Source organism: Pempheris klunzingeri, chromosome 16 (genome assembly GCF_042242105.1).
Source record: "Pempheris klunzingeri isolate RE-2024b chromosome 16, fPemKlu1.hap1, whole genome shotgun sequence".
NCBI classification, from domain to species: Eukaryota; Metazoa; Chordata; class Actinopteri; order Acropomatiformes; family Pempheridae; genus Pempheris; species Pempheris klunzingeri.
In genome coordinates this window covers 4,600,010-4,618,775 of record NC_092027.1, presented here as the reverse complement: position 1 = coordinate 4,618,775, position 18,766 = coordinate 4,600,010, and the positions used below count along the sequence as shown (strand labels likewise).

The window sequence follows — 18,766 nt, the reverse complement described above, 5'->3', positions numbered from 1 at the left end:
TCAAGGTTAAAGTTTGAAAGGCTGCAGACAGCGAAGCTTAGACTGCCGTTACAACATCATCAGCTCGCTCTCACAGTTCAGCCTCAAATATCAAAACACTGCAGACAAAATCACAAAGTCATTCTTTTTTTTATTGTTCATTCATTAAATGATATAATAAACACATTTTTTATGGTCTTCAAACTTTGTAAATGCTTTATATGGTTGACAGAAAGTTAAAAGTGAAGACAAAACTCTAAAAGTCTGTATTTGACTCTGTAGTGAGAAGTGAGTTACAAAAAAGGGAGAAGATCCAACTGGATTTCTGAAGAAAAGCATTTCTGCACATATACTAATTTTACACCCCATTTTTTCTTGTTTTTTACTCTATATAACTCTTCCTTATGGTCAGTTCCTCTTTTTTTTCTTCCTCAACTTCTCCTCCTCGCTCCACTATGCAGTAAACTAACATCTCCTCTCTTCGGCGTTGACTGTTTGAAAACAGTTTGAGTAGATGTACTTAATTAGATCCCACTGCTGGTCATTACCTTCATCCTGACATCAGAATATGAACAAATGAACAAACTTTCTATTTAACAAAAACCAAAACGCTGACAGACACAAAAACAACATATTTAAAAGTCATCTGAATACGTCCTCCACCACTGGTTCTGTTATATATACCGTGTATATATATATATATATCTATGTTTGCAATTTCCTCATTTTAACATCAGCTGTATTAAACACAGCTCTGTTTCCTGGACTGAGAGACATTCAGACGCACTTAAAATGTCCAGTTTCTGCTCGTTTCTCACAAATACATCTGTGAGGTTTTTGACAGGATTTATCAAACCAACACTTGAAGCCTTCAGCTCCTGCTTTCTCCCCCATCCTCACACAGTCCTCTCCGTTACGATTCTCACCGGACCAGTTATCCGGCTCACCGGTGCTCCAGAATGTCAAACTAAGAGACAGAGCACAGAAAGAGCCGGATCAATAAAACTGACATTGATTTTGGAAATTAATTTAGAAAAATGTGTTTTCATCAGTCAAACCTCGTGTCCAGAAGTGACCCGTCTGCCCACAACCACTTCCCTTCTTCCTCTGAGTCTGTCAGTCCGATCCAGAACTTGTCCTCATCCTCCCGCATTTGTTCCCTCAGTCTCATCTCCAGGAAGGACTGGACGGCAAAAGTCGAACAAACACAACATGCAGCATCAGAGAGCAGATAAAGTGACGCGGAGACACAAAGAAACGAACCCAGCAGTGCGTCACACCTGCTCCTCTTCGCTGTCTATCTTCACCAGGTCTCCTCCGGGGCGGCGGCACTCCTCTCTGCTGTCTCCCCAGGACGATCTGTTGGTGGAGAAATAATAGCAGCTTCCTCCATGTTTCTCCCAGCCTTCTTCACATGCCAGACATAACTGAGCTTTGAAGAGATCACAGCAAACACTTCTGTCACAGTTTTTACTTGTGTTTCGTGAGGAAGCAGCAGGAGGTTTGATAGTTTGAGCGTGAGACAATCAGAGGAAGGTGCTTCACATGTAACGTTCACTGCCAGTCTAACTTAATGTGTCCGTCAGGGTTTCTGTAACCATCAGCTGAATATACAAACATAAAAACAGCAGCCTGACAGCCATCAGTGCTGCTCTTCCAAACAACCATCACATTTTTTAAGTCAGTGTAGGTGAATTTACTCTGAAAAGACCAGACAAACTCACATACGAGGCCGAGAGCGATGGCACCAGCTGCCAGTAGAGTGCAGAGGACGGCCGCGGCCACCCACCTCAGTCTGACCTTTGGTCGACCAGCAGACACCAGCTGTTGTTGGGAGCCTGTTATTGGAGCAGGAGTCACTCAGTTAAATCAGTTCTGATCATTTTATTATGCTTGTTTTAAAAGAAAAAGTCAGGATAATGACTGGAATCTCGTTTCTATTGTGATTCCAGTAGGTCCTACATGGTAAAAATAACAAAGCCCTTTATCAAAATCAATATATTATATCAATAGATGATGATTTACTCTTTCGTACAGGACTTTTCTCCATTAATCGACTGATTGGTTGTAAAAATTCAAGAAATAGTGAAAGAAGCCTCCACAATGCTTGTTTTCCCCAACCAACAGTCAGCACACTCAAAATAATTCTATTCAAAATACACCAAATAATTAAATGGAAAAGTCGATTATCAGAGCAGTTGCCAACTTATTGATTAATCAAGTGATTAACTGCTTCCGCTCTACTGATGATATTTATCAAAAAACATGTTTTTTTTAGGCAGTTTTGATGCAGAAATCTGAATCTGTAAAGTAACTAAAGCTGTCGGCTGAAGAAGTGGCACGAAAAGAAAAGACTCAAGAAAGTAAAAGTGCCTCAAATCTGTACTTAAGTACTTGAGTGAATGTATTTTGTGTAATTCCACTGCAGCACATTTGACGGGTTAAAATACAACAAAAACACACAAACAGACGGTTGAATTAGCAGAATGTTAATCAGACCGAATAAAAACGGGAACCATAAAGTTTGAACTGTGACTACAACTTCACATGTAGTTCCTTATTTCTCCTCTCTTCAGCCAGAGGAAGATTTTTTTTTACCTTTACAGAAAAAAGTTTTAAAATAAGCAGAAAGAAGGAAATGACAACAGCATGTTTGCACTATGGTGAGGTCACACTTGCACCAAATAAATGTTCAGTTTACTTCAGTTAAAGTCTCTGACTGTTTCTGGATGTCGTGATGGATGTTAGCCAGGAACAGACAGAATCCAAGAGTTTAACAACCAAAATCAGAGTGAAGCCGAGGAGGAGAAGAGGACAACATCCAGGTGCAGGAATCCATAAACACAAGGACAAAAAAAACAACCAAACACTGACGACAAACTGACAAGAAAGAAGTAGTTCAGACAGTCACAGGGTGTTAAGGAGAGTTTTCAGAAGTTTAGTTCAGTTTTTCCAAAGAATACCCAAAATACCATCATTCACACCACGAACACACCCTTTGTGTCCCTCCAGGCCCCCGTAACATCAACACCAGACTGAAGCACTGGGTTGGAACATCAACAGCACATATATTAATATTCAGAGAAACTAACAGTGTATATCTGCTTGTATAAAGTCTGCCCTCCGCTGTGCACGTGTCTACTGATTACTGTGGTCTCACCACCGACTCAAGGTCAGGAGAAAACAGGAAATGAACAAGACCAAAGGATAACAGAAGCAGATCGTGACACTAATACACTGATGAAAGTTACAGTATATGGTTTTAAAAAATCAAAGAGCTTTAACCCTCCAAAGACACTTTCCATTATCAGCCTGAAATAAGAGTTACTGTATATCTACATTAGTGTATATTTATAGTACAAACGCTGACAGTGGTTTCAAACTGATTACAATAATTTAAAGGAAGAATACACATTTTATTGTGTAAAGCACCACAAGTTTATGGCAGCAATTTTATTTCTTTACTGTAATAACATTTTGTTGAACATAATATGAGTTTTATCGTGTATTTTCTGAGGAATCGAGTTATTGCCCTTAACTTTTTTGTATTCTAACACAGTCTTAAAGACCGAGCACTACGGCCCTCTGACTGAACAATACACGTCTTTGTTCTGGAAAAAATAAGAAATATATTTGTCTCATGATGGCCACTGGCTGGAGGTCACACTTCACTTTCCTGTTTGTTTAACACTGTTTTTATTTACCCACCAGAGAGCTCAGAGGGTGGCTGAGTCTTCAAGATCCTGACCTCAGAGTATGTGGTTTCAGCCGAAGGAGAAGACGGCCCTGCAACACAAAAGACAGATAGACAGACAGATAGATAGATAGACAGATAGACAGATAGACAGATAGACAGACAGATAGACAGATAGATAGATAGATAGATAGATAGACAGATAGACAGATAGACAGATAGATAGATAGACAGATAGACAGATAGATAGATAGACAGATAGATAGATAGATAGACAGATAGACAGATAGATAGATAGACAGACAGATAGATAGATAGACAGATAGACAGATAGATAGACAGATAGACAGATAGATAGATAGATAGATAGATAGATAGATAGATAGATAGATATTTAAGACTCACCATTGGTGTTTCCCTTCGTTTTTGTGAACTTGACATCAGAGTATGTGGTTTCAGCTGAAGGAGAAGACGGCCCTGCAACACAAAAGATAGATAGATAGATAGATAGATAGATAGATAGATAGATAGATAGATAGATAGATAGATAGATAGATAGATAGATAGATAGATAGATAGATAGATAGATATTTAAGACTCACCATTGGTGTTTCCCTTCGTTTTTGTGAACTTGACATCAGAGTACAGCACATCAGCTTTGGACATCTTACCGTCGTGACCATCGGCCAGGAGAAGAAGAACTAAATTTCTCAACACGCTGTGAAAAAGAAATGACTTCCTGTCTGACACAAAGACACAAATGGTCTTGTTCCCCAAATTTAATTCACCAGAGCACTTCTATCAATGTTTACACTTTCACTTAAGGTGAAAACAAATAATTTATATTCTTTTAAAATGGGTTGGGTGTCTCGTGTCTATACTAGGTTTAGATCAAGAATGAACTTTCATGCTGAAATAAAGCAACTTTTTCCTTTATGAGCAGACGGAGTTTGCCAAGTTGTAATAAATCAATGTAGATAATGAATATAATTTTTTTTTAAACTTTGAAATCATGATAACTTTTCAAAATCTTTACATGTTTCTGTCTCACAGGACGCCAGGGGATAATAAACAGAACCCTAAAAATAAGGCAAAATGTAAAATGAATTAGTACATGAGAAAAAATATATTATATAGAAATAAATTAATAATGAAAATTAATTTCAGCATATATGGAATACAAAAATAAATTCAGGGAAAGTATAATCAGCGATAAAAACACTAACATATGATAAAAACATTTACATTTCTGATCATTTTCAAAGTTCCGGACTTAAGTCTTTTTTGGACGTTACACTAACACGTCACACGATATTTATCCAATCAACGCACAGAATTACTGACGGAACAGTGTGTTGGCCAATCAGACGCAGTCTTTTCCTGCGGAGGGCGGGGTTTAGACGCTGTAGCGCAGAGGAGGCGGAGGCGTAACCTTCCTTTTCCAACTTGGCTCAAGTGTCGCCAGGACGACACAGAAAAGTCAGTCCTAAAGTTTCTGCCCCGGTGTCTCCCAGTCCAGACATGGCCCCCGCCACGCAACTGAAGGAGGCAATAGCCGATGTGCAGGAGGGGATCCGCGCCATCCTGCTCGGACCGCCCGGAGCCGGGAAGGGTACTCAGGTGAGGGGGAGAGACATCCAGGCGAGCTAACGGAGCTAGCTGTTAGCTGTTAGCCGTTAGCTGTTAGCCTGGAAAACCAATGGAGCTAAGCGCATGGTCGGTATCAGTGCTAGCTAATGCTAATGCTAATACCTGCCTTACCTGGTTCCGTTTGTAGCTACAGCTGTCAGACAAACACAGCTGGACAGGCTGCAAAGGTTCTTTTTACTCTTAAACCCGATTTAAAACTCTAATAACGATCTTACTGGTTTCTGAGACATTAATAAATATGTGTGCTTGCTTCCTTTGGTTTCATTATGAAGTTTAAGCCCTGCTGTCGAAAGTTAACCTCAGTCTCCTGTTCTGCACCACCTCCATCATGCAGTATCATCTTAGAGGTTCTCTGCCTGGCTGCTTATAAAGGTTACTTTCTGTATGATTTGTTGTCAATTTTGTGAACTGATTAATTCAGTCTTTAAAAAGTTGACTGTGCTCATCACAGATAAATAAACACTAAAAATACTTTTTGGATTTGACAAACAAGCAGATAAACCTCACTGATTTTCTTTTTATTGTGATTAAAAAAAAACATCCTCACTGTCATAAAGATGACTATCATATATATTGGTATAGATTAATTATCTGCATACACTACAATCTATTAATTTCTGCAGCATTTGTGGTTTATTTCCAGTAGCATAGTTGCTGTAGACTTATTATGTTTATGTGTGACATGGTTTTCACTTTCACAATCTACGTCACTGGTTTGTTAATTCATCAAGCAGAAGCATGTAGAGAACAGTTCCTACAATCAGTTATGTGTTCACACTTAAATGTGGAGTTTTGCTTGTTTTCTTCGTTTTCTATCACTGTAGATTCGGTGTAGATTGTGAGGGAGGACTAAATTATTTATTGATGTATTAAAAAGGAATCAACAGATTAATTGGTATGATCTATATTTACATCCCTGTTTTATCTTAATTCATTTTAGCTGCACACATCATTCAAAAATGAAAATGTAAAACATGCATAAATACAAGAGAGAGCTGTTGGGGAAGTTAGTCAGGATCTATTGTGGTCCAACTGGTGCTGCAGGTAGATCAGCTGGTATCATAATAATGGACTAAATGAGGACGTACCATCATGTATTTTAACTCAGGTGTGTAATTTTCCATACATACTGACATGCTATTAATATTAATTTTGTTAAACTAATGATCTATCCAAAAATCTACAAAATGTCTTCCTAAGACCGTTAAGAGACGAGCATTTTTAGAAGTCCTTCTTTTTGTGTGTAGGAATCCAGTGTCACAGTTGTGTAATTCAGAATGATTTTTATTTAAACTTCATATGAAGCAGGAAGCTGAAGTGTTTTCACCTAAGAAATGTCAAGAAGGCCTCCTTCAGTTTGTCTTGTGACGTCTCCACATTGTGTAGCTCTCTCAGATCAGTCACATGTGCATGGTGACGTGCACAGGAAGGGGCTCCGACGTTCAGGCTCCTGTTTCTGTAATGTAATGAGGTTTGAGTCTTCTGTTCGCACTAGAGCACTGCGTGGCACCCTCCTCTCATTCAGTGTTCTGAAGATTCACTTGGTTTTCATGGGTGGATTCTTATATTTAGAGCTGAAAACAATGACTATGCTGTCAAAAATGTTAGAGATGTCATTAAAAGAAAACTTCTTATCTCCAATATGGCAGCCGCTCTACCTCAGGTGTGTGTGCATGTCTGGAGAACCGTTCATCCAGTCCATCCATGAGCGTTTGTCAACAACGCTGCAAGCACACACATCCACACATCCAGGGGCCAAACAAGCGTCCCGTCTGGGAAGGCCACGTCTCAAACAGGCACTGGACTATTAACTATAATGAACTTAGATAAAATTAGTCAAATTTAAAGATATGTTCCTAATATTATTGTCAGTTGGTTTGGCCTGCACGACTGTGAAGTTTCAGTGCATAGCCTCGACCAAATAGGTAATCTGTGCTGCTGAAAACTCTTTGGTCTCACAGCCAGAACATGACTGTCCTGCTCTAACCAGCCAACACTGCAGGTGGTTGGCTGTCTGACAGAAGAGTGGGAAGAACAAAGTTAAAATCACAGCCAAAATCCATGATTGTCTTGTTGGTGATAATTAAAAAACTTCACATTTATTAAAGTGTGTGATCTCTCCTTCTCCCTGCAGGCCCCGCGGCTAGCAGAGAAGTACTGTGTTTGCCACCTGGCCACCGGAGACATGCTGAGGGCCATGGTGGCCTCGGGCTCAGAGCTCGGCAAGAGGCTCAAGCAGACCATGGACGCTGGCAAACTGGTAACGCGTCTGCTCATCTGCTTCTCATGATCTGTGTGTATTTTTCTTTCTCTGACCCGTCGCCTTCTCTGAGGCTTCATGTTGACATTACAGCCCTTCATGTTCAGTCCCACAAGACTTCGTGTCTCATGTTTTATTTGTCTTCAGTGACATTTAAATACAACTACAATGGTGTCCCCTGACACTGAAGACACAAGCCTGCTGTGCAACAACTGTAAGACAGATTTTTCCCAAAGAATTTCCCGTCCTTCAAGTTTGAGCTCAGCCATAAATGGAGAAAAGATATCTGCATGAAGTGGTAGCTGCTAATGGAGGCAAAATTACATGTTAAAGGTTAAACATTTATGCTCGCACAGATTAATTAACTGGCCACAATGTGGGTGATCACACTGAGCGTAACCACAAAGCTGTTGGTCGGCTTCGTCCAGTGATGGCAGACAGATATGGAGCCGCTGATGTCCGAACGACAGACTTTATGGTGTCTGTTCTGCAGTGTAGTTCAGTTTTATATCACAGGAGTCTCCGTTTTAGCCACAACATGTAAAGTACGAGTCCAGTAATATTAAAACAAGCTCACTGTGGTTTATAATGGATCATTAGACAGCAGCCATGAAGGGAATCAGACTGTGGAGCTGCTCAAACAACCAAAAACTGACCAAAGCTTCTGACCTGCCAGAAATCCAACCACTGATCAGTCATAACCCCTCTAACCTGCCATTAGTTTGCCTTCACTCTCAAATTAATTTGGCGTGAAAGATGCACTTCATCTGAACTGTCTGTCAGGTTCTAACACGGCGTTGCTTTAAAAGAGCGGCTGTCTCTCAGTCAACCTGCTCTGTATGAGTAAAGGTTAAACACACACTGTAATCATACTGATGTATGCAAGATAAGAGAGCAGCGGTTCTACGATGACCCATTTCAACAAAAACTGACCGTCATGACCTTAATGAAGAAACAGCAGGATTCGTTATAGGGCTGCTGTTTAAGACTGTTAGATTTACAAAGGTGATTAACCGACTAATGAAGGTACACGTATGTGATTCAACATCTCTCCTTTTTTGCACCTTTTCATCACATTTCCAGTCTTTCTTTGTGTGTGCTGTTCTGTAATTGTGTGTTCCTACAGTGCGTAATGTGTATTTATGCGGCTGTTGCATAACCCTTTGTTTCTGGTCTTTTCATATTGTGATTTCCTCTGTGTTTGATTGTCTTTATGTCCTGTAGAGCCACTGCATTAACACTTCTGTTTGCTGTCCTTCTATAAAACAAACCTTTTCTTGTCTATTGCATGTACAGCACAGCCTCTCCTGTCACACTCCTGGACTTTGCCGAATGTAGCAGATCTCAGTGTGAACAGAAGGGTGAGAGCGTTGTGTTTTGTCCCTCGCAGGTCAGTGATGAGATGGTCGTGGAGCTCATAGAGAAGAACCTGGACACGCCGGCCTGCAGGAACGGCTTCCTGTTGGACGGATTCCCCCGCACAGTCAAACAAGCAGAGATGGTTCGGATTGATTTGATGTTGCTGCTGCTTTCAAACAGAACTGCACTCAGTGGAATTAATTAATCAAAATAGAGCTCGTTAGTGAGTCAGTAAATTGTAGGTCACAATAGAAACAATAGTAGGGCAGAGGCAGGAGAGCTGTTCACGCTAAACAAGCTAAATCCAGACTCTCGCTCCATAATTAAGCCACATGAGAGGGCTGTCGATCCTCTCATCTAACCCTCTGTTAGAGAGTTAATAACCCTGTTACCCAACATGTCAAACTAATCCTTTAAGTTTGTCAGTGTCGGATTAAATTTAAATCAAGTGCAATAAATACTTTACATTTACAGCACAATTAAAAAAAGAAAAGAAAGAAAAGTTTCAATACCAGCAGGACAAACTGTTGACATATCACTTTGCATATGTCCTCATCGAAAATTGTCGGGTTGCAAATAAGACGCCTACAGGTAAAACACTGATGTTGCCATGCTCCTGTTTGTGGGACAGATTATGGCAGAGAGAGATTATTTGGTATAAGAAATTATAAAATGTAAAAATATAGTTTTTATCTGTGGCTTTGCAGAAGACATTTTCTGCAAATAACATGAAAAATGAGAATAGTTCAGAGAACAGGAAGATTTTTCTACTGAAATAATATCAAATATTATCAGTTAAAACAGGGTTAGGATTAAAGGCATGTCTCTAATAGTTTGCTGCAAATTAAAAAAACCTTTTAGCCCCCCAGTTAATTTTATTTGTCTGTGTCATCATTTTGGAGAAAAGTGGGTAAAAAAGACACAGTGAAGAACTTCACATGTTTTTGTGTAGATCAGCAGACACCAGTCATGTTTAATGTTTGACTCCGGCTGTGTGTCTCTCTTCCAGCTGGACGATCTGCTGGAGAAGAGGCAGGAGAAGCTGGACTCTGTGATCGAGTTTGCTGTCGATGATTCTCTGTTGGTCCGTCGGATCTGTGGCAGGTAGCGTGAGAGAGAATTAATTATTCAAGACCAGAGAAAGGATTCAACCTGTTTTATTTATGTCCCCGAGGGAAACCATACCCAGGATGGTGCTTTTGACTGAGGAGCTCCTCATTCTGTCTGCGTATTAAATCCACCTGGGCAGGTAGATTGATCAATGTGAGCAGTATGGACGCATGTGAGTAACAGTGAAAGTGGCCTGAAGGGGTTTGAGAGCGTCCTGTAGCTGGAAGGTCGCAGGTTGAGTCCTTAAAGAATCGTTGTGTCCGTCCCTGATGACGTGCTGAATAGCAGAGCTGCTCAGAGCTGCTTGTACTTAAAACTGTGTGGTGAAAAGCTACTTTTCAGGAAGCTCAAAATGGACACGTGTAGAATAACAAACATAATCAGCAACCAAAGGAAAGATGATGGTTTTGCTGTTCTGCTTTGGTCTGACCTCCACAGATTAGATATGAACAGGCCGCTTGGATACATGGTTGATTATAGTACTATATTGAATTAGAGATAATTATGAAACAGGTCCTACAAGATGTTCTGTACAAGCAGTCACACATACTTGTGTTATTGCACAGATTTACAAACGAGCTGTCACCTCAGTGACGGTGTCTCGTTTACTTCCACCTACAACCTGCCCACAGCCAACAGTAGCCATTGCAAAATCTGCAAGTCGTGACCACATCACTGAGCTTCCTGCGACGCTCTAATAGACTTCCCTGTGCCACTCTCTGGTCTGACCTGGCAGTGACTCGTTTATGTAAGCTCCACAGGTTGAGGCAGGAACAAGAACAGAAAAGAAAGTAACACACACCTTATAACAACTTAATTGGCTGGAGCTTGTTATATTCTTGGTTGGTTTCCAGTTCTTCTGCCTCCACTTAGCAACAAATCGTTATTTATATAAGAGTTTTGAAACTGATTAATACAACATGCCGTGCCCTGATTTGAAGCCACATATTGAGCAGACAGACCTTCATCTGAACAGCACTTTAGAAAAAGCGTGTTGTGAAATCTTTTACTGGCGTTTGTTATCGCAGCACAGTGTTTGTCCTCTTTCTTCCCAATAAGCACTCTGCCTTAACGCACTGAATGGAAGACACACTTAATTTTGAAAAGGCCATCTTTCTGTCCATGGGGGTCTTTTTGTGATGGGAGGAGGCCGGCTGCTACTTTTTCAAACTCAAGTAGGACAAGGACGGCGTGTGGGATGTGAAAAGGACAGTTAAGTAGTTAGTGAGTCACCGCGGCTGTCTAACCCTCATCTGTCCTCCTCCTCCTCCTCCTCCTCCTCCTCTGCTCTCACTCTGATTTCTTTTCCGTCCTTGTCCCGTCCTCTTCACCGTGTCCCCTCTGTTCCCTCAGACTAATTCATCAGCCAAGTGGCCGCTCCTACCACGAGGAGTTCAACCCTCCCAAAGAGCCCATGAAGGATGACGTAAGTAGTTTCACTATCAACCCACTTAGAAACCACCTCTGGCTAAGCTGCCACCTACCTAAAATCACTCCCAGGCTGGAAATTTGTGCTAATCAGCCAGTTTCAGACTTTAGTGCTGTGACGCACATTTACTCCAAGTTAAATGCAGAGATGTTTCTGGTTAAAAGCATTTGATTCATCTTATTAAATCGAGATGCGTCATAAATGAGTAGATGTCAATATTTGGGACAAGGTTTCTGTTTGGTGCTTAGTGGAGAGAGACAGTTTGGCCTTGAAGTGGGAGAGTGTTGTTTGATTGATTAATTTACAAGGTGGTGACTTGTCTTAAAGATTTCCCTCGTGAATCCCAGAGGAAATCGTTACATGTTTATTAAATAAAACACAGCAAAGGTCATACGTTAAACGAGGTTACTGTTCAGATGTTCATCTACCAAATGAATCTACAGCAAAATGCATCCAGTGTTAATGGTGTTGCGCTCCGATGCAGTACATCAACATGTCGATGTTTCAGACAGTATGAAGCAGCTGTGGAGGACAAACTGAGAGAGTCACCCATTGGTTTAGTGAATGTAGACTGTTTTTGCTTTAACTACAGTTCTTATAGTTTGGGGACAGTAATTAGTCTTTGAGGCATCTGACAAACGGTTAATTTTTGTTCTAAGCAATAGCACAGAATTTCTGCGACTGAATGGATGTAACTGATCGCAAAAATGTTAACTTTAATAATGACATGGACGAGGAAATTGTATTTAATGTGGATCAGTCACGTCTGGCTGATACCTGATTTATAAAACCAGTTTCGGTGCTGATACCGATCCGACAGGTTGGATCAGTCCATCCCTACTTAAGGTCCTTTTTACTCTTAACTCTGACTCTATACATGTGAAACCATCTGCAGCGACACACAATCCTCTGGTTTAGACAGAAGGCTGTGACTTCCAGGAGCTCCTGTTTTGTTGACTAACAAAGACGTTTTTCAGCAGAGTAACATTGTGAGAGATGGAAAGTGAGCGGGATACAGTGACACTTGATTGCGTTGCTGTAAGAAACCAAGATGAGCTCAGTGTACAGAAACCTGAGAGCGCAGACGTAATTGACACGAGGTGGAACTGAATTCATTGTTGTCCAGGTTTTGCCATCTTGTCTTGCTTTTGTCCGTCTTTCTCTTTGTTCCTCTTCTCATTTTTTTTTTTCTCCCCTCTTTTCTGCACTCAGTTGACAGGCGAGCCGCTCATCCGTCGCAGCGACGACAACGAGACGACGCTGCACTCCCGTCTGGAGGCCTACCACAGGCAGACCGTCCCCCTGGTGCAGTACTACAGTACCAGAGGCCTGCATACGGCCATCGACGCCGCCAAGAACCCAAACGTCGTCTTGGCCTCCATCGTAGCCGCCTTCTCCGCCGCCACGGAAGCTCCAGCTCGTGCCACCGCCTGTAAAGACCAAGTGTTCTTCATTTAAAAAACCTTTTTTCATCCTTCCTGTTTCCCCTTCAGCGGCTTTTTTTCCCCCTCAAAGGTGGAGATTATGCAAGAGTTGATCAAGTGTCACAGTGGCAACAAAATGTAACCTGGCACGGTGTAAACCGGGAAGATGGAGACTCATTGTGGCGTCAGCAGTTCAAGAGTCTGATGCCTTTTTTTAGAAACGGGGAGGATTTTAAGTTGTTGCTCTCCGGTACAATAGCACGTCCTGAAGAGAGCAGGGCGATGTAGAACTGATCGATAACAACAAAACAAACTGGCGCTCAGCACTATGCTGCTGCTTTGCCTTCCAGCTGTACAGAAATGACGTTTAGCAGAGCAGAATGCGATGCACGTTTCTCTCTCCAGAAGGTGTTTGGAAAAATATTGACGTGTGTTGCATATTGTTTGCCTCTCGCTGGACAGGTTTGCTCTTGTTTAATCGATTACTTTGCCCTTTTCCCTTCCTCTGATTCTTGTGCGCGTGCAGTAGATCTCCTGTGTTCCCTGTCAGCTGTGTTTCCTTCTCCTTTGCATCAGACTTGAATTATTCATTAATTTGTAGCACTGACAGATCACGGCAGTTATTGAAACCCCAACATCAAAAATGTGTAAATTGTTTATTGGAAAATATGGAGTCAGTGAGCATTTTAACACTAGTATATCAGATATTTTCATACTATTCAGGGGGCTGGGAGAATTGATGGGGGTGTCCGGGAGGATGAGGCAAAGATGCTGCATGAAGTAAAAGGGACAGATGCATGCAGGTGTCCTAAAAAAAACAACAGGAAGTTTGTTATTGTAGGTTGGCTGTAGGTGTCCTTCATGGCTGTGACACTCAGCTCATTGAGGCAATTAAGGTTCCTGGAAAACCCCTAGTGCCTGATTGTCACACCTTGCTACAAAAATAGCTCTCCTTTTCAGTGGCATAGCTCGGTTTCGTCTGGGGGGGGGGGGGGGGGGGGGGGGGGGGGGGGTCAGACTCTGGAAACCACAGGTCTATATAAAGCAAGGCCAGTTTTGTGTCATTCATAAGTAAATCTGTTTCAGCAGCAGGTTTCTACACTGCTGATGATTTTAGTCTCCAGCTCACCACAAAAAAGAGGATTCAAATGTTACTGAGTCCAGTGGAGACTTTTCCGCTTCCTCTCACCCAGGACCTTCCTCCATTTCTTCGTTCTTCCACCAGAATAACCTGCTGTCTTCTCCTCCTCCTCCTCTTCTTCATACTGCTCCTCCTTGGTTCAAGTACTGCTCTCCCTCTCTCGGACTCCATAAAAGACCTTTTGGATCTTTTGAGAGACTCTACTGGTTGAAAACTAACTCTGTATTTGATTGATATGGCTAATTGCTAAATCAATATGCACTTTACTGTGAAAATGGACTGTAGACTGCTTTCACTGACGTAGCAGAGTCCCTCCTGTAGACCTAAATGCTGCATATATCCACTCATGGCTGGTTTTGCAAGGTTTACAGAGTTTTGGTTGCAACATGTGGTTCTTATTTTCTTCCTGTTGACGCATGTGATTTCCTGCCCGTCTTTCTTTGGAATTTTTATTAGCGAAACTATTTCTGAGAAACAGATTCTGACCTGTCAGCTTATCTGAGAAACAATCAATCGGAGTGCTGATTGTTTTTTTTAATCTGTTCATTTTAATGAATATTTAAAGAGACATTGATACATCATTCCCTAGTTTATGCTATAATGTGACCCATTGGTTTGTTAGTGTGACTGAGTGAGCCCAAACTGTAAAAGTAATAGAAATATGAAATCAACATTTGAAAGTAGCTTTAATCGATGAGTATCAAATGACAATGACTGTTGCAGCTTTTCTTTTTAGTGAGTGTCGGCTCATTTTTTTAGCTGTCTGACTGCATTTTTATTACTTTGGTTCACTCTCACAGGTCTCATAGCACTTGTTGAAGTTTGTTTGTTTTAAAATTTCACACCAGCATCCAAAGTTCAGAGGCCAGTTGGAGAAATGCACTTTCAGGCTGATGTAAATCTTTCATCAGGGACATTAAATGTTAAGGTTGGAGTCTGTGTGCTGACTTGCTGGGTCTCTCAGCAGGAGCAGTGTGAAGTGAACTGGATCAAAGAGACCAGCTGAAGGCTGTTGGCCACTCAAACCGTCACAAAAATCCCCTCTGTAATGTTTTGAATTCAGGCCTTTGTGTCTGCTGCTCCCAAAGGCGTCCTCCTTACGACCTTTTAAATATTCTGGAACGGTAATTATTGGCACAATGGGAGTTGTGGAAAATGACATTCTACCGAATTATCAACAGATGTAACGATTGTTTGCCCCTGTAATAACTGACATATTGGAAATGACCAAGTGGGCCTCTGAACGCTCCTGTGACATCAACTTTTGACGAATTTGTCCTTGAATCCTCTGCTCCTCCTTGACCTATTGGTTTCCTCCCAGCTCTGTATTCACCTGGTGTTTGTGTTCAGTGGAAACATCTTGCATGCAGACTGTGTCACCAACACTTTCCCTTGAATACTGATGCGTTTCTATTCTCTCGGGGTTGTTGTGATGGAAAAACAATAGCAGATGTTCAGCAGTCCTAGTAGGCAGATTTCAGTCTTTTATTCAGCTCAGCATCACAATTTCCTGCTATATTTCCTTTTCTGTTCTTTCCTGTGCTCACTGATGCCTTTGTTCCTTTTTATTTCTCACATTTTGAAAGCTGTGAATGTATAGATTTAGACCTGAAACCTGACTGAAAACCTTGGGGCTTGTTTTGTTTACCCCTAAACGAATGTGACTCTTGAATGTGCACTTTAAAGAGAACGCTGGCACCCTGATTGCTCTCAGAGATGGACAGGACTCATTTTTTGGTCCGTTGCTCTCGTCAGCTGCAGCATTTAAATGACCCAAAAAAGTATTTTTAGTCATGGCTTGTTAAATTTTTTCTGTAATTCACCCGAAATTATTCTTCCCCTCTCTCTCTCTCTCTCTCTCTCTCTCTCCCTCCCTTGTCTTCCAGCTGGTTGAATCCTGAGCAGCTCCATTTCCACCGAGGCGAAGGATTGGTGTCGGCAAAAGATCTCGGGTGGGTGGACAGACGGAGGGGGAGGCGGGGGATGAGAAAATGGGGGATTCATAATTTAAGGCTAACTTTGTGGTACTGTGGGGTTCTTAGCACATTTCTGTTTCCTGTAGATTCTGACCAGAATGACAAAAATCATGGTTTTGTCACATTCCTCATGTTTCTCCCTATAATAAATCTCATGCTTTCCTACAATCGTCACGTTTTGTGCACATTGTGTTTGGCACATAAATATTCTGAGTGAAAATGTTGCAAGTTACATGAAAAAGATCAACAACAGATGTTAAAGGAATTAAAAAGGTGATTTAAATTGAGCAGAAACAAGAAAGTTATGATGCACAAATCAATGTTTATTTTTGACTTTTTATCTCTTTCAGCTCTGATTTTTTTTTAGATGAAACCATGTGAGAGACGTTTACTAGAGCTGCAACGATAAGTCAATTATTTGATTATTCCATTGAAAGAAAATTAAAATGCAACTATTTATTAGTTTCCAGTTGGCCACCACTGGTATAATCTTTAATGGATTTTCTAAAATGGTCATGTGATGTAAAGTCTTAAAAAGAAAAAGAAATTTGTAAATGAATGCAGTGAAGTATGTATGATAATTGCCTCTGATATGTGGAGGAGTAGAAAAGAACAAACAGGTTTAAGGTACTTGTACTTTGCGTAAGTACAGCATTATAGTAAATTTACTTAGTTACATCACAGCTCAGGAGACGTTTACTGTTGTAGTTGGAGACATGAACTCTGAACAAGTTGTGGCCTCGGAGACGTCAGGATGATGAGATCAGACACAGCTTCTAATTGGCTGATTAAGAGATTAACATAAAGCACCAGCTACAGATACTATTGTCTGTTATCGACACAGAAACAGATTGTTGCTGAGTGCAGTGATAAAGGACAGTGATCTGGTTACATGTGGAGAGAGAGTTACTGAGAGAATTACTGCTACACATGATCTGAAACATGACTGCTGTCTAGGGACAATGTGGTAACTGTACCTCTTCTCTGCATGCACACACATAAATCCTTGTACTTCTTTGACACTGACTTAATGTGCTCCCCAACCTCTTACCCAAGCATTAAAGGCATGGTCTGTAATATTTGACAAGCTAGCAAGTGTAGCTAGATTTTTAAAGTAACCAAAGAAAATCCCATCCCCTCCCTTCAGGCCTCCATCCAAAGCCACTTCCCCAAAACACTTGAACACCCCCCCCCCCCCCCCCCCCCCGGTGAACATTACTGTTGGAGGATGAGTCCACGCCATAGACTGTCTATAAAAAGTGGGCATGGCCACCGTGATGTCACCCACTGGTTTGAAGCCTCGAGTCTGACTTTACAGGAGTCGCCATCTTGTTTTTTTTTTGGAGCCAGTAGTGACATTTGATCTACAAAGACCACCTCTGATTGGTTAGTGACAACGTAGTCCCGTCCTAAAGCACACCCTGCTTTATCGCCTGTTTCACCCAAAATACGACCACAATTTACTAAACAAACATCACGCTGTTTTTCAGAAGACTTAAAACTAGTGACTGAGACTGTAAACTCATTAGGAACGTGTTTATTGCGGTAATAAATCTAGAGGAAGGCAGGCTCAGATTCTTATAGGCTTCTTTTGCAACTAGTGGAGTCGCCCCACTGGCCATTGGGGAGAATGCAGGTCGGCATTGGCTTCACCTCTCAGACCCTGAAGCTACGTCTGTCTATCTCACACAGTCCGTGTGTGAAGCCTCCCCATGGACCGTCTGTAGTGGTGCACTACATTTAGAGCTGCAGGCCTCTCATTCTTCGCTTCAGTGGGCGTTTGATTCGTGCTGGTTAACTAACAAATGTCAAACCTTCAAACGCTCCTCACTTTCCAAACATATCCTCAGTCTGTTGGTTACAGACTTGTTCCAGTCCTCATTATGTAGTAAGTCCAAGAACACACCAGGCTTCTGAATTTTACATTGTGGCCAAACTGTGTAATTACAACAATGTTCTGTGTGTCTGTGTCCCATAAAGCAGAAGACCAGGGGACTTTTAAACCTGAGAAGATTTTAGTTTTTTGGCTTCATGCTCCACTGAGCAAATGTCGCAGGAAAGACCGTGGCCCTGCCTGTAAAACTGAATCCAGTCCTCTTTCTACATCCATGGAACAAACACACATACAAATCTTATTGTTGAGTGAATGTATGTTAAATATTGGGACAACTTTTATTCCAGTGAAACTTTTAATGCCACTGAAGCCATTTTACCTGGACTGAAAGGTTCCCTGGGAGTCAACAGGAAGCTCCCGGTTTGTTTCATTTTACCGTCAGAAACGAAACACTTCGCGGTTAGTTTCTTTTTCACGTGTGGCTTTACGGTAAAGGGCTCCTGAGGGGGATGTGACGTCACGGGGTGGGGTTCCGGCCGGGGCGACGGCGTGACGTCAGCGACCGGGGCTTTCCTGGATGACGTCAGAGGGTAGAGAGAGAAAGAGAGAGAGAGAGAGAGAGAGAGCTGCGGAGATTACACCGACTTTCAGCGCTGCGCTCCCGGGGCGCAGGAAGACTAGAGGCCGCCCTCACCTGCCGAGGAGCCCCCGAAACCCGAGAGCAGAGAGGCGGGCACGGTGCCGGACTGCTTCCTCCACCCACAGCCCGTCGTTGAACACAGAGAAGGCGACACAAGGAAGAGGGAGATCCGGGAGAGGAGCCGTCGCATCGCTCCCTCAGCTTCTCCTGTCGAAGAAATCCGCTCCTGAGCAGGGTAAGTGCACCCTGTCTGCTGTAGGAGCTGCTTGT

The 18,766-nt window shown here is 41.9% G+C and overlaps 2 protein-coding genes across 4 annotated transcripts; one reads left to right on the top strand and one right to left on the bottom strand.

Annotated features, from left to right (window-relative positions):
- Window positions 1-170: 170 nt before the first annotated feature.
- On the bottom strand, window positions 171-4,349 carry illr4 (immune-related, lectin-like receptor 4). Of its 2 annotated transcripts, XM_070846763.1 has the most exons (7): window positions 4,276-4,349; window positions 4,079-4,150; window positions 3,688-3,765; window positions 1,704-1,817; window positions 1,260-1,411; window positions 1,038-1,162; window positions 171-946 (listed from the first exon to the last, which is right to left on the bottom strand). In XM_070846763.1, the coding sequence occupies exons 1-7, from the start codon at window positions 4,337-4,339 to the stop codon at window positions 757-759; spliced, it is 795 nt and encodes a 264-aa protein (XP_070702864.1). In that variant the 5' UTR covers window positions 4,340-4,349; the 3' UTR covers window positions 171-756. The 2 variants fall into 2 exon arrangements, with proteins under 2 accessions (XP_070702864.1, XP_070702865.1); XM_070846764.1 differs by lacking the exon at window positions 4,079-4,150 and having other exon boundaries at window positions 4,276-4,346.
- A 769-nt stretch (window positions 4,350-5,118) lies between these two features.
- ak2 (adenylate kinase 2) lies at window positions 5,119-16,199 on the top strand. Of its 2 annotated transcripts, XM_070846390.1 has the most exons (7): window positions 5,119-5,293; window positions 7,458-7,583; window positions 8,974-9,084; window positions 9,952-10,046; window positions 11,406-11,478; window positions 12,694-12,913; window positions 15,933-16,199. In XM_070846390.1, exons 1-7 carry the CDS (start codon window positions 5,195-5,197, stop codon window positions 15,938-15,940), a joined length of 732 nt encoding a protein of 243 aa, XP_070702491.1. In that variant the 5' UTR covers window positions 5,119-5,194; the 3' UTR covers window positions 15,941-16,199. The 2 variants fall into 2 exon arrangements, with proteins under 2 accessions (XP_070702491.1, XP_070702490.1); XM_070846389.1 differs by lacking the exon at window positions 15,933-16,199 and having other exon boundaries at window positions 12,694-12,939.
- The last annotated feature ends 2,567 nt before the right edge of the window (window positions 16,200-18,766 follow it).